The following is a 26,848-nucleotide window of genomic DNA, read 5'->3' as shown; positions in this document are numbered from 1 at the left end:
ACAACAAAGCCAGAATATCAACAAGAATCAGAAATCAACAAGTTGCACGACATCACCCTTTGTGCTTTACTCTCGTCCTCACCCAAACAATATTTATAATAAAAACGTGCATGGTATCACCCTTCATGCATTTACTCTTGTTCTCACCAAATCAATCATATCATAATAATGTGAGCGACATCACCCTTCTTGCTTTTAATCTCTTTCCTCACAATATAGTCAATGAATATCGGTACAGAATGGAACATCGTACGGCACGACATCACCCTTCGTACTTTACACTCTTTCTTCACAATAGCAAACAGTGCACAACATCACCCTTCAAGCTTTAACACTCTTCCTCACCCAAACAACAATCACAAACAAGGGTCAAAGGAGTAACAGAAAGATAATAGAAATCCCAGCAAGGGAACAACAATTAAACAATTAAATCCCGGCAAGGGAGCAACAATTAAACAATTAAATCCCGGCAAGGGAACAACATCAATAATCTCAACATCCCGGCAAGGGTACATTTTAGTAATTCTTTCTCTTTCTTTCACTTTCATTTCATAACTCACTCTACCACTTGAGCCATTGCTCCAAAGTGTTCAATTATCTCATATACTTTCACAATTCGTGTTACAACTCGAGCCAATGCTCCTCGAAGTTCAAAGATCCCAATTTCTTTCACATGCTCTTTAAAACATATAGAAATCATCATTTAAGCATGGAAAATACAACAAAATCAGAATATTCGCAATATAACGACTCACGGTCATGCTAGACACCAACGTATAGAAACTCGTCACCATGCCTATACGTCGTACTCGACAATTAGCAAGTAGCAAATAAGACTCAACTCCTATTCCCTTAAGCTAAGGTTAGACCAAACACTTACCTCGATGCTTTGAACTCAACTCAAGCCTCAATTATAGCTTTACTTCTCGATTCAACCACCAATCTGCTCGAATCTTGTCACAAGTTACTTAATTACATTAATAAACACTAAATGAATCAATTTAAATGCATAAAAATGATTTTCCCAAAGTTTTGCCCAAAAAGTCCAAAATCGCCCCCGGGCCCACTTGGTCAAAACCCGAGGTTCGAACCAAAAATCGATTACCCATTACCCCACGAACTCGAATATATGATTTATTTTGAAATCAGACCTCAAATTGAGGTCCAAACCCCCAATTTTAGAAAAACCTAAGTTCTACCCAAAACCCCCAATTTCTTCCATGAAAATCTTTGATTTTAAGCTTAAAACATGTTAAATGATGTTAATAATTGAAAGAAATGAGTAAAAACTAACTTACAATTGATTTGAAGAAGAAAGGATTCTTGAAAAATCGCCTAAGTGTGTTTGAGTTTGAGAAAATATGAAAAATGGGGTTCAAAATCGGTTAAGTGTTAAAAATGCAGGTCCTAGATGTGGGAAATGCGAACTGGGGTTCGCAATTGCGAACCCCGACCCTGCTGGTGTGGGAATTGCGAGAAAATAGTTCGCATTTGTGAACACTGCAAAAATTTTGGACCTTCGCGTTTGCGACTACAGGGAATTCACATTTGCGAAGAAAATCCTCGCATTTGGGAGAAGGGCTGGCCTGGGCTTACTTCGCAATTGCGAAGGGCCACTCGCATTTGCGAGCCAGGCTTGCTATGCTCAGCTGCAACTTCTGCTACATTCTAAGTTCCAAATGCACTCGTGGCCTATCCAAAATTCACCCGAGCCCTCGGGGTTCCAAACCAAACATGCACACAACTCCAAAAACATCCTACGGACTTACTTGCGCGATCAAAATGCCAAAATAACATCATATACATCGAATTTAGCCTCAAAATCCATAAATTCTTTTAAATTTCATAAAACATCAAGTTTTCCATTCTAAGTCCGAAACACGTCAAACGACGTCCCTTTTTAACCAAACTTCACCAAAAGTGCTTAAACCCTATATAAGACCTGTACCGGGCGCCAAAACCAAAATACGGGCCCGATACCATCACTTTCTAATCAGATTTTATTTCCAATTTCCTTAAATATTTTCAGAAAACAATTTTACTTAAAAATTCATTTCTCGGGCTTGGGACCTCGGAATTCGATTCCGGGCATATGCCCAAGTTCCATATTTTCCTACGGACCCTCCGGGACCATCAAATCATGGGTCCGGATCCGTTTGCCCAAAATATTGACCTAAGTCAAATTTATTCATTTTAATATCAAAACATAGCATTTTTCACAGATTTTCATATATAAGCTTTCCGGCTACGCGCCCTGACTACGCACGTAAATCGAGGTAACCCTAAATGAGGTTTTCAAGGCCTCGAAGATATGGAATTCGATTAAAAACAGGTGATGGCCCTTTGCGTCGTCATATTCTCCACCTCTAAAATAATCGTTCATCCTCGAACGGAAAGAAGAAGGAAGTTCCTGAATCGGGGAATAGATGGGGATAATGACTCCACATATCGGACTCGGACTCCCAGGTCAATCCCTCAAGGGGCTGACCTCTCCACTAAACATGAACAGAAGGGAAACTCTTGGATCTCAATTGACGAACCTGCCGGTCTAGAATAGCTACCAGCTCCTCCTCATAAGATAAGTCCCTGTCCAACTGGACAACGCTGAAATCTAACACGTGGGATGGATCGCCGTGATATTTTCGGACCATGGACACATGAAAAATTGGATGCACGGCTGACAAGCTCGGCGGCAATGCAAGTCTATAAGCCACCTCTCCCACTCGATCAAGAATCTCAAACGGGCCAATAAACCTAGGGCTAAGCTTGCCCTTCTTCTCAAATCTCATCACGCCCTTCATAGGCGACACTCAGAGCAATACCCGCTCACCAACCATGAAAGCCACATCTCGAACCTTACGATCTGCATAGCTCTTCTACCTGGACTGAGCTGTACGAAGCCTATCCTGAATGATCCTGACCTTGTCTAAGGCCTCCTGAACCAAATCTGTACCCAACAACCGAGCCTCTTCCGGCTCAAACCATCCAACCGGAGATCGACACCGCCTATCATATAAAGCCTCATAAGGAGCCATCTGAATGCTCGACTGGTAGCTGTTGTTGCAGGCAAACTCTGCTAAAGGAAAGAACTGATCCCACGAACCTCCAAAGTCAATAACACAAGCTCGGAGCATATCCTCCAATATCTGAATAGTCCGCTCGGACTGTCCGTCCATCTGAGGATGAAATGTTGTACTCAACTCCATCTGGGTGCCTAACTCTCGCTGAACTGCTCTCCAGAAATATGAGGTAAACTATGTACCTCGGTCCGAAATGATAGATACCGGCACACCATGAAGGCGAACAATACCCCGGATATAGATCTCAGCTAACCTCTCGGATGAATAGGAGACTGCCACAGGAATGAAATGCGCTGACTTGGTCAGGCTATCAACAATGACCCAAACTGCGTCGAACTTTTTCCGAGTCAGCGGAAGTCCAGTAAAGAAGTCCATAGTGATCCGCTCCTACTTCCACTCGGGAAGCTCAATCCTCTGAAATAAACTACCAGGCCTTTGATGCTCATACTTAACCTGCTGACAATTCAAACACCGAGCCACATATGCAACAATATCCTTCTTCATTCTACGCCACCAATAATGCTACCGCAAATCCTGATACATCTTCGCGGTGTCCGGATGAATAGAGTACCGGGAACTATGGGCCTCCTCTAGAATCAACTCTCGAAGCCCATCTACATTGGGCACACAAACTCGCCCATACAATCTCAAGACTCTATCAGCATTTAATGTAACCTGCTTGGCACCTCCATGTTGCACCGTGTCTCTAAGGACACACAAATGGGGATCATCAAACTGCCGATCATGAATATGCTCCAATAATGAAGAATGAGCGACCGTGCAAGCCAACACCCGACTAGGCTCAGAAATATCAAAACTCACAAATCGATTGGCCAAAGCCTGAACATCCAAAGCAAGCGGCCTCTGACTGACCAGAATAAAAGCAAGACTGCCCATACTGGCTGACTTCCTACTCAAAGCATCGGCCACCACATTGGCCTTCCCCGGGTGATATAAGATAGTGATATCATAATCCTTCAATAGCTCCAAACACCTTTTCTGCCTCAAATTCAACTCCTTTTGCTTTAACAAGTACTGAAGACTCTTGTGATTAGTGAACACTTCACACGCCACGCCATACAGATAGCGCCTCCAAATTTTCAATACATGAATAATGGCTGCCAACTCCAAATCGTGCACTAGATAGTTCTTCTCATGAATCTTCAACTGCCTCAAAGCATAGGACCTTGCCATCCTGCATCAACACTGCACCAAGCCCAATATGGGAAGCATCACAATAGACTATATAAGGCCCTGAACCTGTGGGCAAAACCAATACCGGTGTCGTAGTCAGAGCTGTCTTAAGCTTCTGAAAGCTCGCCTCACACTCGTATGACCATCTGAACTGGGCACCCTTCTGGGTCAACCTGGTCATCGGGGCTGCAATAGATGAGAACCCCTCCACGAACCGACGATAGTAGCCTGCCAGTCCCAAGAAACTTCGAATCTCTGTAGCTGATGCTGGTCTAGGCCAGTTCTTGACTGCCTCAATCTTCTTCAGGTCAACCTGGATACCCTCTGCTGATACGACATGACCCAGGAATGCAACTGAACTCAACCAAAACTCACACTTCAAATTTTTTGCATATAACTGACTATCCTTCAGAGTCTGAAGAACCACTCTGAGATGCTGCACGTGCTCCTCCTAGCTGTGGGAATATATCAGAATATAATCAATGAAGACTATCATGAATGAGTCCAAATAAGGCCTGAACACTTGGTTCATCAAATCCATAAAAGCTGCTGGGGCATTTGTCAACCCAAATGACATGGCCAAGAACTCGTAATGTCCGTACCGAGTGCGGAAATCTGTCTTAGGGACATCGGATGCCCTAATCCTCAACTGATGGTAGCCAAATCTCAAGTCTATCTTTGAAAACACCTTGGCACCCTGAAGCTGATCAAATAAATCATCAATCCTCGGCAGTAGATACTTATTCTTGATTGTAACCTTGTTCAATTTTCGGTAATCAATTCACATTCTCATCGAACCATCCATTTTCTTTACAAACAACACCAGCGCACCCCAAGGCGAAACACTGGGTCTAATGAAACCCTTCCCAAGAAAGTCTTGCAACTGCCCCTTCAACTCTTTCAACTCCGGCGGGGCCATGCGATATGGAGGAATAGAAATGGGCTAGGTGCCCGGAGCCAGATCAATGCAGAAATCTATATCCCTGTCGGGTGGCATTCCCGATAGGTCTGAAGGGAAAACCTCAGGAAATTCCCGAACAACGGGCACAGAATCAATAGAAAGGGACCTCCGCGCTAGAATCGCGAACATACGCCAAATAGGCCAAACACCCCTTCTCGACCATACATCGAGCCTTCACATATGAAATGACACTGTGGGTAGAATGACCAGGAGTCCCCCTCCACTCTAAACGGGGCAAATCCGGTAAGGCTAAGGTCACGGTCTTGGCATGGCAGTCCAAGATAACATGATACGGGGATAACTAGTCCATGCCCAATATAATATCGAAGTCGACCATGTCTAAAAGCAACAAAACAACATGGGTCTCAAGACCCCCAATCACCACGATACAAGAATGATGGACTCGATCAAATACGATAGAATCACCCACCGGTGTAGACATATAAACAGGAATACTCAGTGAATCACTAGGCATGACCAGGTACGGTGCAAAATAAGATGACACATACGAATACGTAGACCCTGGATCAAATAGCGCTGAAGCATCTATATCACAAACCAGAATGGTACCTGTAATGACTGCATCTGAAGACTCAGCCTCAGGCCTGGCTGGAAGTGCATAACATTGGGGTTGGGCCTCACCACCCTGAACCACATTTTTGGGACGGCCTGCTACTGGTTGGCCTCCACATCGGGCGACCTGAGATCCACTTCTAGGACCTCTACCTCCACCTCTAGTACCTCTACCCCCACTTCTAGCTGGCTGGGTAGGCTGTGGAACACCTGGTGCCTGTACCATGGCACAAAAACCTTGATGCTGAGAACTACCCGGTGCTCGAGGGCAAAATCTGGCAATGTGACCCGGATCTCCACAAGTGTAACAAGATCTCGGCTGCTGAGGAAACTGAGACTGACACTGTCGACCTGAATGACCACCTTGGAAACTCTGAAGCAGTGGTGCACTAATGGGAGCTGGTGGTGCACTGTAAGGCTGCTGATCCGAATAGTGCGTTTGAAAACTACGACCACCTGAAGTACCATGGAAAACCTAGAGAGCTTACTGAAAGGTCCTGGGAGGATGGCCTCTACCATACGAATCCCTACCTTCAGATGAGGTACCACTAAATTTTCCTGAATGACAGGGTCTCTTATCCGACCCATGACCACCTTCCTGTGACAGAACCATCTCAACTCAGCGGGACACATTGGCCGCCTCCTAAAAAGTGATCTCACTCCCGGCCTCCTTGGCTATATGAAGACGAATCGGCTGAATAAGACCATCAATAAACCTCCTCACTCTCTCTCTCTCGGTGAGGAGTATGACAAGAGCATGGCGAGCTAGATCAATAAACCTGGTCTCATACTGAGTGACCATCATGGAACCCTGCTGAAGGCGCTCAAACTGCCTCCGGAAGGCCTCTAGCTGAGTCATGGGGTGAAACTTCTCCACTAACAACACTATGAACTGCTCTCATGTCAAAGATGGCGATCCGGCTGGCCTGGCTAAGCAATAATCCCTCCACCAAGTCTTGGCGGATCTAGACAGGAAAGGTAGCAAAATCAACTCCATTGGTCTCAACGATCCCCATGTTCCGAAGAACCTCGTGACAACTATCTAGTTAATCATGTGGATCCTCAGTAGATGCACCGCTGAATGTAGAAGTGAAGATCTTGGTGAACCTATCCAGCCTCCATAGAGCATCGGTGGACATAGTCGCTCCATCGCCCGTCTGAGTCACTACACCCGGCTGAACTACCATAGTTGGCTGAACTACTAGAACCTGAACCTGGGGAGCTACTTGCTTCGGAGTGCGCATAGCAGGAGTCTGAGCCCCTCCTCCAGCCTGAGAACTGGCTGGTGCTACTTGAAGCAAATATGCTCGGGTGACACTCTCCATGAGGCCCACCAATCGGACTAGAGCGTCCTAAAGAACTAGGATGGCAATGAACCCCTCTAGGACCTGAGCTGGGCCCACCAAAACAGCTAGGGCTGGAACCTCCTCCTCAAAATCAACCTGAGGCTCTGCCATTGGTGCTGCTACTCGGGGCTGAGCTCTGCCCCTACCTCGGCCTCTGGCACGACCTCAGCCTTACCCTCTATTCCTAGTGGGAGCTGCTGCTGGGGGCTCGGGCTACTGAGCGATAGATGAGGAAGCGCGTGTTCTCACCATCTGCGAAAGAAAATAGTAGAAATTCAATTAGCATTTGAGGAACAAATTCGCACGACAAGAAAGAACAAATGTGAGATTTTTCCTAACTCTGTAGCCTCTGGGGGATAAATACAAACGTCTCTGTGCCAATCCCTCAGACTCTATTAAGCTTGTGTGTGAACTGTGAGACCTATGCAACCTAGAGCTCTGATACCAACTTGTCACGACCCGGATTTCCCACCCTTCGGAGTCGTGATGGCGCCTACTAACGGGAGCTAGGCAAGCCAAACCTTAACTACGTAATACACTTTTGTTTTACTTCTTTTAAAGATTACCAGACGATAATGCGATAACAACAGAATTAAATAAATAAGTGGAAGTCTATAATATTTATAACTCAATGCTACGTCTACTTCAACTTTCAAACCTCAATACCCAAAACCTGTTGTCACAGTGTCATAGACTATCTAAGAGTCACTATAACTAAAGCCCGAAGAAAATACAATAAACTATTTCTGAACAAGGTAAACTGAAACATAGAATAAAGATAGAGGGAGACGCCAGGGCCTACGAATGCCTACAGGTCTACTTTGGGTCTCTGGGTGGACTGAAGGAAGCCCTGTAACTACTGCAGCTGCTGGCCAACACCTGGATCTGTGCAAAAGAGCACAAAGTGTAGTATCAGCACAACTGACCCCATGTGCTGGTAAGTGCCCAGCCTAACCTCGACGAAGTAGTGACGAGGCTAGGACCAGACTACCAAATAAACTTGTGTAGTTCAAATATATATACAGCGGAAAAGAAGTACAGGAAATGACCAGTCAATTTGGGAGGGGAAACATGCTGCAGGGGAGATAACAATTAAGAAACATCAAATAAGGAAAGAAACAACAAAGCCAGAATATCAACAAGAAACAGAAATCAGCAAATTGCACGACATCAACCTTCGTGCTTTACTCTCGTCCTCACTCAAATAATATTTTTAATAAAAACGTGCACGACATCACCCTTCGAGCTTTTACTCTAGTTCTCACCAACTCAATCATATCATAATAATGTGCACGGCATCACCCTTCGTGCTTTTACTTTCTTTCCTCACAATATAGTCAACGAATATCGGTACGGAATGGTACATCGTAGGACACGACATCACCCTTCGTGCTTTACACTCTTTTCTCACAATAGCAAATAGTGCACGACATGACCCTTCGTGCTTTAACACTCTTCCTCACCCAAACAACAATCACAAACAAGGGGCAAGGGAGTAACATAAAGATAATAGAAATCCCGGCAAGGGAACAACAATTAAACAATTAAATCCCGGCAAGGGAGCAACAATTAAACAATTAAATCCCGGCAAGGGAACAACATCAATAATCTCAACATCCCGGCATGGGTACACTTTAGGAATTCTTTCTCTTTCTTTCACTTTCATTTCATAACTCACTCTACCACTTGAGACATTGCTCCAAAGGGTTCAATTATCTCATATACTTTCATAATTCGTGTTACAACTCGAGCCAATGCTCCTCGAAGTTCAAAGATCCCAATTTCTTTCACATGCTCGTTACAACATATAGAAATCATCATTTAAGCATGGAAAATACAACAAAATCAGAATATTCGCAATATAACGACTCACGGTCATGCTAGACACCAACGTACTAGGCTTCGCAAATGCGAAGCCTGCACGCCTGCTATGCTCAGCTGCAACTTCTGCTACATTCTAAGTTCCAAATGTACTCGTGGCCTATCCAAAACTCACCCGAGCCCTCGGGGCTCCAAACCAAACATGCACACAACTCCAAAAATATCCTACGGACTTACTCGCGCGATCAAATCACCAAAATAACATCATATACATCGAATTAAGCCTCAAAATCCATAAATTCTTTCAAATTTCATAAAACATCAAGTTTTCCATTCTTAGTCCGAAACACGTCAAACGACTTCTGTTTTCAACCAAACTTCACAGAGAGTGCTTAAACCTTATATAAGACCTGTACCGGGCACTGGAACCAAAATACAGGCCCGATACCATCACTTTCTAATCAGATTTCATTTCTAATATCCTTAAATATTTTCAGAAAACAATTTTACTCAAAAATTCATTTCTCGGGCTTGGGACCTCGGAATTCAATTCCAGACATACGCCTAAGTCCCATATTTTCCTACGGACCCTCCGGGACCGTCAAATTACGAGTCCGGATCCGTTTGCCCAAAATGTTGACCGAAGTCAAATTTATTCATTTTAATATCAAAACTTCGCATTTTTCACAGAATTTCATATATAAGCTTTCCGGCTACGCACTCGGACTGCGCATATAAATCGAGGCAACCCTAAATGAGGTTTTCAAGGCCTCGGAGACATGGAATTCGATTAAAAACAGGTGATGACCCTTTGGGTCGTCACAAGAAGTGAGAAGAGAGGAGAGTATATATAGTAATCAAGAGTTAAACAGAATAAGGTAAAGAATCAATTATGTAGAAATTAGGAAAACTTACAGAATCAGTCACACATAAAATCAATAAAGTCTCCCCTAATCAAGTGGTAATCAATCAACGGTGAAGAGTAGGATAGATATTTAAGGAAAGAAATCAAGTAGGACTTAGGTACAAAGTAGGTAATTTGGGGTGAATAAATAGGAGTTCAATTAAGGAAACAACTAGTAAGAATCAGCAAGTATCAAAGTTAATTCAAACCAGGCAAGAAACTAAATAAGGCTGCAAATAAAGGAATAATCAAGGCTCAGCATATATGTTTTAACGAAATAAATTAGTAAATCAAGAATTCGAAACAATACTGATTTAAGGAGAAGAATATAGATTTTCCATGAATAGATAAATAGAATGAATATAGACACATAGAATCAGTCAAGAAATCGGACCAAGGAACCTTAGTAGAGGTACATTAGGGTAAAATCACAAGATATTCAAATTAAACGAAGGAGAAACCATGTGAATCAAAACACAGAAAAAAACATGCAACAAGTAACATGAACAAACTCAAAATCCAAACAAAAATGTCAAAACAAATTGGGGTTTTAGCATAAACTAGTTAGGGTTGAAGCAAACTCTTCGAAATCAGTCAAAAACACATAAAAATAGAAGATTAAATGCTTAAAATCAGCAAAACATTTTGAAGAAAGAGATTTTCAGGAAACCCTAGTATGGGAAAATGGGAAGCCACTCGAAAATTAGAAGATCTTTGTAAAAGTCATGTAAAATAAGTTCAATCCATCTCAGATCTTGTATAGATCTGTGTTGCGCCCCCTTTTTCTAAGGCGAAATCGGGTTTATGACATTTGGGAGGACAGATCGTTCCCTTTTTGGAATTGGGTTTTGAATTGGAGAGTCGCCACCTAATGATTAAAGTGTATTAAGACACTAAAGAAGGGTTTGAGGTGGAAAACCAGAGTTTGGGTAAGGGCTAGAAATTATCCCGAGGGGAAGGTGTTAGGCACCCCTCAGGATCCACTAGTGTGGTTCCCGGACATGTTGTAATTATGACTTCACATAACAAGTAAGCAAATAAGGGCTCAAATAATATTGCAAGTAAATTGAAATTTGAGGAAAAGTAAAAAAGACAGGAATTTTAAGAAAATAATAATTTAAACAATTCTAAAGATAGATGAAAAACAAGTAAAGGGGAAGGGGGTCCTAGGTTTATGATTAATATGGATCACATTAATGCAATACCCGACAATCACTCCTCAGAAGAGGGGTTGCACGTGGTATTAGCGCACCGGTCATCATATCCATATCTACCCTTCCCACCCCATTAAGGTATTAAAGCGCGGAATAATATATAAATAACAGTTACAGGCTCAAACATGCCTCCTCACTTAAAGGAGCAAATTATATAGCATGACTTCAAATACTGGTTATAGTCTGAATTAAAAAAAAATTAAAGCGTCAGGACAAGGTGATTTATCACATATTTCTCAGATGAGAAGTCTGAATTAGCCTTGTCTAGTTGTAGTTTGTCAAAAACTGACACAGTTAAACAATTACCTAATGATTTGCCTAGGTGGGACCTATAGGCATGATATCTAATAGTGCAGAAGGCGTACTGATTTTAAAGAAAGGATTACTGGTTTTATAAACAAAAAGTTCTACAGATTTTAAACGACCTTATTACTGCTTTTAGACTCATAGAGGAAATAGACGAAGCTTATTCAATTGATTACTCCTATAGGCATGATTTCTAAGCGTTGTTGATTTAAAAACGATTACGTAAATACAGGAATCCTATAGGCATGGTATCTAGAATGAAGTTGGTTATTATTAAACCTATGATTGTTTGCCTAATGACAGGTATATGCAGAAGTGCAAAAACAAAACTACAATCATGATTTCTATATGCAGAAATTTATAGGCATGGTTTCTAATGCAACAATGCAACAACTTATAGGCAGGATCTCTAAGTGTAATGCATAACTTATAGGCAGGATTTTTAAATGTATGAGTGCAGAAACTTATACATGATTTCTATATGCAGAAACTTATAGGCATGGATTCTAATGCAATAATGAGATGACTTATAGGCAGGAGTACTATATGATATGCATAAATGCAGAATTTGTATGTAGTAATCTCTATAAGCATGTTGTCTGCCCATATGCATACATAAATGACCCTCTCCCTTTTTACTAGAACCCCATAGTTATTACAAATTATTACAGACCCGGATGAATCAAAAAAGATAAAAAAATTACATCAGAACTTCAAGCTACAACCAAACAGCCTAATTCAGACTCAAGGTCTAATAATATGAGATAAACCAACTTCCAGGATCAGATTTCCAAAAGCCTTTCTCTTATTTGGGATGTGTCAAAGTTCCCTAAGAACCTCCAAGGGCTCCGGGCAATGCTTACACCCAAATACATTGCAGAATTAGATTATAGTGCAGTGTGGAAGGGCCAGCACTCAAATGTCCAAGTTCACAGGGAACTAATGGTCCCAAAGCAGGGCTCATACGAGAGGGGCAGAACTTAGAGTCTAAGAGTAAGTGTAAGTGCATAGAGAGGGAGTTAAAGCCATGGCAGGCTGGTGGTCATACCTAGCAATTAATAGTGCTGGCACACCCCTGACCAGCCTGTTAGCCAAATTTGAGGAGTTAGGATCCATTGAGGACATGGTTCTGACCTGGGCAGTAATTTGGATACTGCCAGGCCAAGAACCTTAATTCAAACACATAAAGGGAATAGGGGGTAGGGATTCACAATAGAAACAAGTGCTAGGAAAAAAACATAAATAGTTTAATCACTGAACATGAACAACAAAGTAAACAAGAGTGCTTAAACTATAAAGTAAACACATAGGGGGTGAGGTAGAAAATTGAATCAGAACATACCAGTCTCAGGGGAAAACAAGTAAAAGTAGTAATCTCGAAAAGGCCGAGTTGCAAGCAAAACAGTTCCAAAAGACCTCAAGGAAAAGCAGAATGTTGAAAGAGTATTGAACTCAAAACAATATTGTAAGTGTGTAAGTATTGAATTGGAAGTTAAGGATTGATGAACTGAAGGTGTCCTAAAAGTGCAGAAGGGTAGTCCCTTTTATAGTGCAGAAAACAAGTAAGAAAGGTAAGAAAATAACATTGAAATCAATCTCCCTTGAAGAAGGGATTCTTAATTCAATGGGTAAAAGCCAATTAAGGAAAGAAGTTGTGATTAAAACCCTTCAAAGTAGCACAAAGGGGGTAAATACATAGAAGTCATTTAAGGAAAACATTCAATGGTACACGGTTTGTGACAAATATGGAAAGGAAATCAATCAAACAACCAGTGAAAACAAAATTACAAATTCAATTCGAATGAACTAAGTCAAGAAAAGGTAAAGGACGTTCAATCAAAGAAAATCAGTGACAATCCATCAGCCTTATTAAAAGGATTTCAGAATCAATCAATTAGTTGGTAAAAACCTTTTGAAAGCAGAGTTTCTCATATATAAAGCACACAAATAAGTGAATACAAGAAAGGATTGTCAAATTATTTAGAAGAGAGTTTAATCAAAGGGAGGTTCAGAATCATAAGCAAGAAGAGGTATAAGTCTAGTTTGCAGACTCAAAACGAGTCTGGGAGTCCAAGGTCCCAAAATAGAACCCTAACTCACACACAAATTAAAATTGCCAAGAAACCCCTAAATCCTAGGGTTTCGAATTGAATCAGACATAGAGGTGAGAAAGAAAGCCACTTTAGAAAGGCTCAGAAGTCTTTTCCAAAGACTTATGAGAAACAAATATACATGATAGAAAGAAAACTAATTCAAGATCATGAGAACATGTTTGAGAAAACTCGGGATTTACACAAGTTTAGAAGAAAGAGATGATACGAGCTTAAACAAAAGTAGATGAAGTATGCTTAGTAAGAACACAAACAGAGTTCAGTAAAGCAAACAAAAATCAAAGAACTCAACCGTAAACACATATAGCAAAGAATGAGGAAAACAACACGGATTAATATGTGAGTCCAAGAATAACATGTAGAGTAGAAAAATAAAATAGAAGAACAATGCATGCGTAGTAAAAGAAGTCAGACAAACACACATAAAGAAAGAACAAAAGAATCAGAAAGATGCTTTTGAAAACCCTTTCAGAAACCCTAAATCGAAAGAAAAAATGATTTTGAAAAGGAAATTTGGGGAAAACCTTTTAAACGTTCAATAGAACATAGACATGTTCCAGATCTATGAAAATAAGCAAGTAAAGAACCTCGAACATCTTAAGGTTGCAGAGAAAAACCCTAGAAATGAGAAAGGTCTTGAGGAAAGTCAGATCCTGAGTCGACAAGGCTCATATTGCTTGAATATGCCGGAATAATGGCTGGAGAAGCCATAGATCTACAGATTTGAGAAGGTCTTGGAGAGAACCATCAAAGTCAGGCTTCATAGCCTTGAATAGCTTAGGTCTAATGGCGAGAAAGGGTGAGTACAAACCATCTATGGCCTGAGACGCCATGGATTCCGGTGGAAACACGGTGAAATAAGGTGGGAGACGATTAGGGTTCTAGGAAGGTTCGAGAGAGTTTGAGAGACGAAGGGGTTCAAAGGCAGCGTCTCAAACAAAATGAATTAGGTTGGGGGGGTGGTTTGGAAATTAAAAAAGAAAAGGGAGAATTATGGCCGTTGATCAAAATGATCAACGACCTGGATCAAAGGGGAGCCGGGCAGGGTTTTTAATTGGGTCAGGGGTTGGGTAATTAAGGGATTGGGCTGGTCCAGTTTGGGATTTAAATTGGTTCAATTTAAGGGCTATAATTGAAAGGTAAAAGGGCGGTAGTTGAAATAAAAATGGGGCTAAATATCAAATAGCCATTTTTTCCTTTTTGTTTTATAAAAATAGTAATAATAATTTTAAAGGTAAATTAAAAGTACTAATACAACAAATACTATATAAATATTAATTTAAAAATACTGTAAATAATCTTATAATTACAAAATGCTATTAATTTTAAAGTAGGCTATAATTGCAATTATATGCAATTTAGCTTTAAAATACCAAATAAAATTTGTAAAAATATATAAAAATCACCTTAATTATATTTTGGTGTAAATATGAGAATAAAAATAAATTATTCATCAAAATGATAATCTTGGGAATAATTATTGGATTTTGTACTGCTAAAATAGACAATAAATTGATTTTAAAATCTTTAAAAATTAGGAAAAAATACCAAAACTCTTGGTCATGCTTATATATGCATGTACATGCTATTTTGAAAGTATTTTGTATATAAAAATATCTAGGGAAAAATTGGGTGTCAACAGCCCCTCTTTACCCAGGAAGGATGAAAGAGTTGTCGGGTAAAGATATGATGGCCAATTTTGACCGAACGAAATGATTTGAAGAATTTTGACCGAGCTCTAGTTCCTGAGCTGCCTACATATCCCTGCTCTTACAGGAATCAGACCATATGTAGTTCAGGATACATAGGCGGAATATGCCGATGGAGATTTTCGAAAAGCGGACGCGATGTTCAGGTTGAGAAGGATGGTCAGAGTTGGCGGGCTACGGGAACTGGAGAGGGATTGCTCCTACTGAGACGACTGTTGCTATCCGGTTTACCTGCAAATGAGCAATGCAAATATATATTGTGCATAAATTTAAACGCGATGCAAGTTCTCGTTGGACCATGAATGTTGTCTTTGGACGGTTAGGATGACGTCCTCAGACCATGATGTCCTCGGCCATGAAGCATATGATAAAGGATTCGCAAGCTATGGAATGATGTCCTTGGGCTTTGAGAATGATTCCTCCGAACTATGATGCCTTTGAATATTGATATGCAAAAGATAAAATGGGGTCCTCAGGCCATGGCATGGCGTTCTCGGGCTATGCAAATGGTGCCTCCGAACAATGACGCCTTTGGACAATTTGACAACTTTTAGCCGATGCAAGATGTAAACAAAGTGGTGATATTTCATCCATGCAAGAGAAATAAGGTGGCGGTATTTCATCCATGCAAGAGAAATAAAGTGGCGGTATTTCAGCCGTGCAAAAAAAAATAAAGTTGCGCAATTTCAGCCATGCAGGATGGAGACAGAGCTTAGCCTCGAAAAGTAGAAAAGTAGCTTTATGCAATGCAGGAAATGCAAATGGAGTTGAGCTTAACCTCGGAAGGCAGAAAGGTAGCCTTATGTAATGTAGAGAGATGCAGATGGAGGTAGAGCTTAACCTCGGAAGGCAGAAAGGTAGCCTTATGCAATACAGAGAGATGCAAATGGAGGTAGAGCTTAACCTCGGAAGGCAGAAAAGTAGCCTTATGCAATGCAGAGAGATGCAGATGGAGGTAGAGCTTAACCTTGAAAGGCAGAAAGGTAGCCTTATGCAATGCAGAAAATGCAGGATGAAGACAGAACTTAGTCTCGGAAGGCAGAAAGGTAGCCTTATGCAATGCAGGGAAATGCAGATGGAGGTAGAGCTTAACCTCGAAAGGCAGAAAGGTAGCCTTATGCAATGCAGGAAAATGCAGATGGAGGTAGAGCTTAACCTCGGAAGGCAAAAAGGTAGCCTTATGCAATGCAGGAAATAACAGGCGAATAGTAATGAAATCTCTTAGCTAAGAGATGATAGCTGATAACTGGTATTGTGGCTGCTGAGGGATGCTGTGTACGGATAGAAATTGTAAATGGGTGATGGTTTTGTGAGTTGTATTCCCCGGAAGTGTGAGTGTATAAGTATATCTGATGATTTTGCGACTTGAGTGCCTGCATTTAGAGAAAAAATTGTGAGTTTTGTATAGGGGAAAGGTTAGTTCGTATCCCCGTGGACTTTGCTTGTCCTGCTCGGCTCTGCTTTTCGGTGATGCTGTATACCATTGGGGTAGCATTGCTAAACAAAGTAATTTCGATAATAGACATGCATGATTTAGTAGAAATATAACATAAATACATAACTGAAGATAGTTTCCTTTAGATGAACCAATGACTGCGGCGCGGTTCAAGACATTGCAACCTCTTTTGCTCCGGAATTGTTAGAGTCCTCCTCAAAATTCTGCCCCAGTTTACTGGTTTTCTACTTCTGACAGCTGTGTGAGATAAATGGTTGAAATCGACATTGGAATTTTGAGGGTCTTCCTCAAAATTCTGCCCCAGTTTCCAATAGCAGGGGGAAATGAAATTTTATTTAATTGTGACCAAACCCATAGGGCTGCCTACGTATCCCCTCTTAAACGGGAATCAGGTCAGGTGAATTTCAAATTACATCATATAAGGAAATCGTAAATGCTACACATAGTATCATTTGACTGCGTCTGAATTGATCGGCTTTGGCCAAACTTCTCCGTCCATTTCTGCAAGTATGAGGGATCCTCCTGTTAGAACCCGGTGAACCAGGTATGGTCCCTGCCAATTAAGAGAGAATTTCCCTTTGGCTTCATCCTTCATCCTGATGAGGAAAGATTCTCTTTAACACCAGATGCCCCGATGTGAATTGTCTCGGCTTGACTCTTTTGTCGAAGGCTCTGGTCATTCTGTTCCGATAAAGATGACCGTGGAAAACTACATTCAATTATTTTCCCATCTATAAGATCTAACTGCTCGTAGCGACTTTTCACCCATTCTGCGTTGTCAAGTTCTGCTTCCTGTATGATCCTTAAGGAGGGAATTTCTACCTCGGCAGGAATGACTGCCTCTGTACCATAAACCAACATATAGGGAGTTTCCCCGGTTGATGTGCGAACTATGGTATGGTATCCCAATAAAGCAAATGATAGCTTTTCGTGCCACTACTTATGCTTCTCTATCATTTCCCTAGTATCTTCTTGATATTCTTGTTGGCCGGTTCTACAGCTCCAATCATTTGAGGTTTGTAAGTTGTAGAATTCTTGTGTTTGATCTTGAATGTTTCACACATTGCTTTCATCAGATCATTGTTGAGATTGGAACCATTATCGGTAATAATTGACTCCGGAATTCTGAACCGACAAATAATACGGTCGTGGATAAAATCTGCCACGACTTTCTTAGTCACTGCTTTGTATGATGCTGCTTCAACCCATTTGGTGAAATAATCAATTGCTACTAGAATGAACCTGTGCCCATTTGATGCGGCTGGCTCGATAGGTCCGATGACATCCATTCCCCAAGCGGCGAATGGCCATGGCGATCTTGTTACAGTAAGCTCGTTCGGAGGCACCTTTATCATGTCTGCATGTATCTGACAACGATGGCACTTTCGAACATACTAGATACAGTCCGTTTCCATAGTCATCCAAAAATAACCTGCCTAGAGTATTTTCTTGGCTAAGACAAAACCGTTAATATGTGGACCGCAAGTCCCAGCATGGATTTCTTCTATCAGCTTAGATGCTTCCTTTGCATCGACATACCTTAACAATCCCAAATCCAGAGTCCTCCTATACAATATTCCTTTGTGAAAGAAATTGTTAGATAACCTTCGAAGCGTGCGCTTCTGAGTGGGATTTTAAAGCTCTGGGTATTCTCCTTATTCCAAGTATTCCTTGATGTCATGAAACCAAGGCTTCCCATCTACTTCTTGTTCGACATGTGCATAGTAAGCTGGCTGATCATGAATCTTCACTGGAATAGGATCTATGATGTTCTTATCTGGATGCTGAATCATAGATGATAGGGTTGCCAATGCATCGGCAAACTCATTCTGGACCCTGGGGACATGTCGAAACTCTGTCTTCGTGAACCTCTTCCTCAACTCCTGTACATGATGCAAATACGGGAGTATTTGGAATTCTTAGTTGCCCATTCTTCTCGGACCTGATGTATAAGGAGGTCTGCGTCCCCGATCACTAGCAATTCCTGGATGTACATGTCAATGGCCATCTTGAGTCCCAGGATGCATGCTTCGTACTCGGCCATGTTGTTGGTGCATGGGAATCTGAGCTTCGCAGGCACCGGATAATGCTGGCCAGTTTCTGATACTAGGACTGCTCCTATGCCAACTCCTTTGAAATTCGTTGCTCCGTCGAAAAACATTATCCAACCATCATAGGATTCTACAATGTCTTCTCCTATGAAGGATACCTCCTCGTCAGGGAAATACGTTTTTAGGGGTTCGTATTCTCCGTCCACGGGATTTTCAGCAAGATGATCCGCTAGTGCTTGTCCCTTGATTGCTTTCTGGGTCACATAAACAATGTCAAATTCACTTAATAGGATCGGCCACTTGGCCAGCTTGCCAGTGGGCATGGGCTTTTGGAAGATGTACTTCAACGGATCTATCCTTGATATGAGATATGTGGTGTAGGCACAGAAATAGTGCCTCAGCTTCTGAGCTACCCAAGTCAGAGCACAACAGGTGCACTCTAACAGAGAATACCGGGCCTCGTACGGGATGAAATTCTTGCTGAGATAATAGATGGCTTGCTCCTTCCTCCCCGTTTCATTATGCTGCCCTAGAACACAACCGAATGCTCCATCCAACACTGTAAGGTAGAGCAATAGAGGTCTGCCCGGCTCGGGCGGGACCAAAACTGGTGGTGTTGACAGGTACTCCTTGATTCTATCGAAGGCTTTCTTACGTGCATCAGTCCATTTGGTAGCGGCGTCCTTCTTCAGCATTTTAAAGATTGGTTCACATATGACAGTAAATTGAGCTATGAACCGGCTGATGTAGTTGAGTCTCCCCAAGAAACTTATTACGTCCTTATTGTTCCTTGGCGGTGGCAATTCTTGAATGGCTTTGACCTTTGACGGATCCAGTTCTACTCCTCAACAACTCACAATGAACCCAAGTAGTTTTCTGATAGGAACCCCGAATGCACATTTGGCGGGATTCAGTTTCAGGTTGTACTTTCTCAGTCTGTTGAAGAACTTCTTCAGATCTTCCATGTGGTAAATGGCTCTCTTGGATTTGATGATGACATCGTCTACATATACCTCGATCTCTTTGTGTATCATATCATGGAAAATGGTAGTCATGGCCCTCATGTAGGTGGCCCCAGCGTTCTTTAACCCAAATGACATTATCTTGTAACAATACATCCCCCACGACGTAATGAAAGTCGTTTTCTCAGCGTCTTCTTCATCTATCCATATCTGATGGTACCTAACAAAACAATAAACAAACGACTACAGCTCATGCTTGGCGCAATTGTCGATTAGGATATGTATGTTTGGCAAGGGGAAGTCGTCCTTTGGACTGGCCCGGTTGAGGTCCCGGTAGTCGACACAGACTCTGACCTTCCCGTCCTTCTTTGGTACTGGCACGATGTTGGCTAACCATGTTGGATACTCTACTACTCTGAGAACCTTGGCTTTGACTTGCTTGGTAACTTCTTCCTTGATTTTCAAACTCATGTCGGGCTTGAACTTCCTGAGCTTCTGCTTTACCGGTGGGCATGTAGGATCGGTTGGTAGTTTATGAGCCACAATAGACGTACTCAAACTAGTCATGTCGTCGTACAACCAGGCGAATATGTCCTCATATTCCCTTAGAAATTCTGTGTATTCTTCCTTTTCTGATGGTGACAGGTGAACACTGATACGCATTTCTTTGACGTTTTCTGCATCTCCCAAGTTAACAACCTCAGTCTCGTCCAAGTTAGACTTAGGTCTATTCTCAAAATCCTCAACCTCTTTAACAACCTCTTCTGGTATATCATCTTCTTCTGAGTCTATATCCGTTTGTTGTGTTTTCTCGTTGCATGTCACAGTCGTTGGTTCATCAAGACAAGTAATAGTAATGCTGTGTAAATAAAGTAAATGATAAGAGCAAGATTTATAAGAAAATGAAATGCTTTTGATAAATTTCGTAACAGTTTTGAACATTTGAGATTTTATTTCAAAAAAAATGCGGAAAAAGTCAACTAGCGAAAAATAAAGCTAATGCATGGTGCTTTGTTCAACCTTGCTACCCCAAAGCTTTCTGGGCTCTGGTGGTTCTGATGGACCAATTGTTGAGGCGTGCTCCTGGGCTCATGGTTTGTATAGAAGGGCCTTCTTCCCCCTCCTCCTCGAAAATGACGCAACAGTCCATGTTATGATCTTTCAAAAACAAACTCCTTATTACTGCCAGTGCTTCCTGTTCTTCCGACCCATATATAACATCGGCTGGTTGAAAAGTCTGTTCCAAGTGAGGTATCGGATGTTCCAGTGGGTAGTAGGGACTGCTCCATGGTGGCGACCAGTGGTTGAACTCTTCCCAAGTGTATTCATATCCCAAACCGAAAGTGGTACCGTGTTTCTTCAACTTGATAGGCTTAGAAATTCCTTGGAGATTCTTGCTAAGCCCTTTGCCCGGTTCATACCTACACCAGTTCAATATGCTCTCAATTTTGTTATCCCACCATTTATCCTTGTGCACGGCGTTGACTCGCTCGATATGGTGGCACGTTTCTCTACCTATCTTTCTTCTTCCTCCGATTTGGAGACTGTATATGGGATTGCTACCGTCGCCATGAATAGTCACCTTTTAGTAATTCCATTCAAATTTCACTGCCTGATGTAGGGTTGATGCTACAGCTCCAGCAGTATGAATCCATGGTCGTCCCAACAGCAGGTTATAAGACGCCGACACGTTATCACTTGAAAGTCAACATCAAAATAAGTAGGCCCCATCTGTAAACACAGGATAATCTCCCCGATAGTGGACCATGGGAACCATCGAAAGCTTTGACATTGATAGCCCCGTCTTTGATCTCATGCAGACCTTTCCCCAATGTTCTGAGTGTTACTAGTGGACAAATGTTGAGGCTGGATCCTCCGTCAATCAAGACTCTGGTGATGAAATAATCCTCGCATTGCATAGTGATGTGCAACGCCTTGTTGTGGCTTAGCCCTTCCGGTGGCAGCTCATCTTCGTGGAAAGTGATTTTGTGATTCTCCAATATTTGCCCTACCATGTTTTCCATTTCTCCTCCAGTGATGTTGATGGGTATATATGCCTCGCTCAACACCTTCAATAAGGCATTCTTATGTGCATCAGAACTTTGCAGCAGAGCCAAGATAGAGATCTGGGCTGGCGTTTTATTCAATTGATCAATGACTGAATACTCTTTGGGTTGTATCTTCCTCCAGAGGTCATCGGGCCCAGTTTTAGTGACGGTCAGCCGACCGGAGGCTTGCTTACTCGACTCAGCCAAATGCTCCGGGGTATAAACCCTGCCGGTTCTTGTCATACCCTGCGCTACGATTGCTTCTCCAAATCTTGTTTTCCCTTTCCTTCTTGCCTCGGTGGTGTAATCCCACGGTATGGCTTTTGGGTGTAATGGTGTTACGTCTGTCATTGCTACCGAAATAGGCACCCTTGCTTTGGGAGGTAATACAACAACCTCGAATGGTACAGATGCCTTTGGGGACCCAAACTCGACTTCAATTAGTGTTTGCGTCTTTGCGGAGGATGGTGTTTCAAGATCAAGTGGTATAGATATGTTCACCTCGGTATCTTCAGAAGGTTGCATCTAGACCACAATCGGGTTAAGTGTGACTGTTGGTTTCTTTGGCTCGTCACCTTCAGCGATCAATCCGATCAATCCTTTGGGGCCCCAATCATCTTCTATCTCAATCATGTGAACGCCTCCACCCTTGTGGTCTGGTAGAGGGTTGTTCTGGACATTCGGAGCAGGCTCCTTTGCCACGATGATCTTGTTGTCAATCAAAGCTTGGATCTTATCCTTCAGAGAGCGACACTCATCAATGGTATGCCCCTTCATGCTGGAGTGGTATGCACAGGTTTTATTTGGTTTGACCCATTGGGAAGGATTTTCTGGGGTAATGGCTAGGATAGGGGTGACGTAACCAGCAGCTTTGAGCCTTTCATATAGCTGGTCGATAGGTTCGACAATAGCGGTGTACTGTTTGGGAGGTCTGCGGTCGAAGTTTGGTCGGGGTCTAGGGAAATTTTGGCGAGGGGGAGGTGATTGATAGTGGGATTGTTGGGTGTTGTATGCTTGGTAGACGTGTGCGGGTTGGGAGTATCTAGGTGGTAGAGGCAATTGAAGTAGATGGTGGAGCTTGGTAAGAAGGCAAATGTGCTTGGTAATTTGGGGTAGGCTGATATGTGAGAAGGGGTATTGGGTAGGTTTGGTACTTTATTGGGGATTTTGTTCTCTGTGCAACCATCACGGTGCTTACGTATCTTTTCTTGGACGTGCCTGTAGAACCTTGTTGGTATCCGGCAAAGCTTCAAGGTTTGTGACCATACCACTCTTAATACCTTCTTCGATCATCTCCCCTAGCTTGATGATGTCGGAAAATTTTTGGCCTTCAATCAGCATCAACCTCTCGTAGTACTGTGGGTCTTGAGCCCGGATGAAAAACATGTTCATTTGATCTTCTTTTAAAGCCGACCTGACCTTAGCAGCTTCTGATCTCCAACGAGTAGCATTCTCGCGGAATATCTCCGTAGGTTTCTTCTTTAAGTTCTGGATGTAGAATACATCTGGCGCATTTTCCGTGTTGAATCTGAACCTGTCCATAAAATCAGACGCCATACTTACCCAATTTGTCCACTTCTTCGGGTCTTGGCTAATGTACCAAGATAGAGCATCTCCTTTCATACTTTTCATAAAGAGCTTCATGCGAATCTTTTCATCCTTTCCTACTCCGACCAGCTTGTCGCAGTACGTCCTCAAATGGACTCCGAGATCCCCTGTGCCATCGAACATCTCGAACTTGGGAGGTTTGTATCCCTCGGGCAGTTCGACATCTGGTTGAATGCAGAGGCCTTCGTAATTCAGTCTCTCGATCTCCTTGCTTCCTTCAACACACTAAACTCGGCTAGTCTGCTTTTTGAGTTCTGCAGCCAGATTCTTGATAAGAGAGTCTTTGTCATCCGACTCAGGTGTGCTTGAGGTGGGTTGAATGGGTTATGGTATGGTTTCCAAATAGATGGGGGTGTTGTGGTGACTGTGGAGATGATCATTTGTGGAGTTCAGTGGTTCAGGGATGAGCAGTGGGGTGTTGTTTAAAGTGTGGTATGTGTTGCAGTGATGATGGGGAGCGGGTTGGTTTTGTGGTTTTGAGATGTTTTGTGGAGGTCTGGGGTTTTGAGTGTTGGGAAAGTTGACATCTAGAGAAGTGAGGGAAAATGACAAGTTTGCCAAGTTCCGAACTTGGTCAAATTCTTCCTGAAATTTCAATAACTTCTGCTCGAGCTGGGAGGCACTTTCCTTGGAAACCTGAATACCATGAGGAACCTCTAACCTTTCAACTGAGTTCTCCTTTCTGATGTTACTCAAATCTTCCATTTTTCTCTTGTTCTTTTTCCTGATAGGACTCGGAGGAGGAGGAGGTGGAGGGCCCTTAGATCTTGTGGAGTCTGATGACAATGCCAGAGTGCACGAACTAACCTTTGGGGAGGGGAATAAAACAAAAAGTAAAAATAAAAAGGTAGAAAGTTAGTGAGGATTATAAGAAAGAAAGAATATTGCGATATTTAAACACATAGTGCGAGAATATAATCCGCGGCCTAATTTGGGAGCCTCGTTGTGCCTGAGGTAGGCCTAGCGACAAGTTGATTTGAAGAACTTATAATGCTAAATGCCTCATTTTATTGATAAAAATAAGACGAATCCCAAAACGATACTAAAATAGCAGAAGATAAAATGTCACTAATGGCCATTGGCCTTATTACATTTAAAGCAAAAAGAAAAAGAATCCTAACTACTTGGTCCTAGAAGGACCTTTCCCAGACTCGGCATCTTTAGCTCTATCGAACAGCTTCACCAGCTCACGTAGTCCTAGCAGCAAGTAGGCTCTAGCCAAGTGTCCTCCTTCATTTCCTTCATCATTTTGGCAGTTATTAATCCTCTGGATAAACTTCCTTTCTAGCTCCACTAAACCCTGTTTCAAATACCCCAATCGCTTGTTGGCGCTGACAGCCATACCTTTCCATTCTTCAATAAGCTTTTGATGGGCCTCTTGAATTTTCCGGTGCTCACTTTCGCATTCTCGAATCCTCTTGTGCAATTGGTTGTACTTAACCTGTACTTCAGCCTTTTCAGCGATGATCCTGTGACCTCGAACAAACCCGGATTGACCCAAGCCATCTTGATTATCCTCCAACCAACCTGAGTAGTATGGCAAACAACCAGTGTGATACCTATCTAGCTCAATAGAATCCTTCCCCAAGATGATTTTGCAGTGCCACATATGTTGAGCTTGGCACTTGTAAGGGCTATCGCCATCCTGAAAGTCGGCCCTGAAGTGACTCATCTTGTCGACCCTTGGGATAACCTGCTTTCTTCCTGCCTGCCTCATGACTCGGAGAGGGACATAAGGATAAGTTCCTCTCAGACCGATGAGTATAAGAAACAGTGCATCCCGAGATGAGACAATGAACTCTTCAGTAGGGAACCATTCGAACATCCACTGCACTTGGTCCTCTTTCAGATTTTCAAACAACTCTACCCACCCTCTAGCATCTTCTGATTGGGAAAACATGTTGGGCATATAGTTTATTCGCCTTGGCTGATGGAAGGCGATATGATCATCCCAGTTTCTATGCAGAATCTCTTGCCGATATTCACCCTTTTGGAGGTGCTCCATTAGCCAGAGTTGGAGCAGTAAGTTACAACCCTCAAAGTTTTTGGCCCCTCGTTGACAGTTTTCCAAGACTCGGTATATCTCGGCAACGATCATAGGTACTATGCTAAAAGGCTGCCCGCCAATTCCTTCCATCAAAGTCTTGGTGACCATGGCCAGTTTGGTATAAATCCTAGCCTTCTTCATAGGAAAAACTATGTTCCCAAAAGGCAAAACATAAAGACGAAGACCCTTATGTGGATATACCCCAGTGATGTGAGGGCGAATTCATCCAGGTAAGTGCGGTAGGACTTACTATAGCCGTACCTCTCGTATAGGTAGTTGAAAGAGATATAGGAATCCTTCAAGCAAGTCAAGTCTGTGTTCTTCTTTAGTCCCATCATTTTGAGAAAACCCCTACCCTTGCGATTTTCTGGCATAAGCAAACCCGGAGTTTACCATGAGATACCAGCTAGTCCTCCTATTTCCTCGAGCAGAGGTGTCATTTCCAGGTCCCCGAAGCGGAACACCAATCTATCGCCATCCCAGAATAGAGTTGCAGCCTCTATGATTTTGTTGTCAGGTTGGATTTCCAAGAGAGAAGGCAAATTTCCCAAATATTTGCTGACGAGGGTCTGATCACTGGAGTGAAGGTCTTCCCACCAGCTTAGCAACCTTGGGTGGATGTTGGTTACCATGCCAAATCTGGGGACTTCGTGCCTCATTTTCTGCAAAACAAAGTGTTAGACCCTTACCGCCAAACCAAACATGCACACAACTCCAAAAATATCCCACGGACTTACTCGCGCAATCAAATCACCAAAATAACATCATATACATCGAATTAAGCCTCAAAATCCATAAATTCTTTCAAATTTCATAAAACATCAAGTTTTCCATTCTTAGTCCGAAACACGTCAAACGACGTCTGTTTTCAACCAAACTTCACAGAGAGTGCTTAAACCTTATATAAGACCTATACCGGGCACCAGAACCAAAATACGGGCCCGATACCATCACTTTCTAATCAGATTTCATTTCTAATTTCCTTAAATATTTTCAGAAAACAATTTTACTCAAAAATTCATTTCTCGGGCTTGGGACCTCGGAATTCAATTCCGGACATACGCCTAAGTCCCATATTTTCCTACGGACCCTCCGGGACCGTCAAATTACGAGTCCGGATCCGTTTGCCCAAAATGTTGACCGAAGTCAAATTTATTCATTTTAATATCAAAACTTCGCATTTTTCACAGAATTTCATATATAAGCTTTCCGGCTACGCACTCGGACTGCGCATATAAATCGAGGCAACCCTAAATGAGGTTTTCAAGGCCTCGGAGACATGGAATTTGATTAAAAACAGGTGATGACCCTTTGGGTCGTCACAAGAAGTGAGAAGAGAGGAGAGTATATATAGTAATCAAGAGTTAAACAGAATAAGGTAAAGAATCAATTATGTAGCAACTAGGAAAAATTACAGAATCAGTCACACATAAAATCAATAAAGTCTCCCCTAATCA

General features: G+C 42.3%; 1 protein-coding gene across 1 annotated transcript; it reads right to left on the bottom strand.

Annotated features, from left to right (window-relative positions):
- Positions 1-18,330: 18,330 nt before the first annotated feature.
- LOC138876128 (uncharacterized) lies at positions 18,331-19,049 on the bottom strand. The gene is made up of 2 exons (XM_070155028.1): positions 18,651-19,049; positions 18,331-18,558 (listed from the first exon to the last, which is right to left on the bottom strand). The coding sequence occupies exons 1-2, from the start codon at positions 19,047-19,049 to the stop codon at positions 18,331-18,333; spliced, it is 627 nt and encodes a 208-aa protein (XP_070011129.1).
- Between the last annotated feature and the right edge of the window lie 7,799 nt (positions 19,050-26,848).

Source organism: Nicotiana sylvestris, chromosome 1 (assembly GCF_000393655.2).
Source record: "Nicotiana sylvestris chromosome 1, ASM39365v2, whole genome shotgun sequence".
Lineage (NCBI taxonomy): Eukaryota > Viridiplantae > Streptophyta > Magnoliopsida > Solanales > Solanaceae > Nicotiana > Nicotiana sylvestris.
The sequence above is the reverse complement of the archived record's forward strand: the minus strand, read 5'-3'. Positions and strand labels throughout refer to the sequence as shown.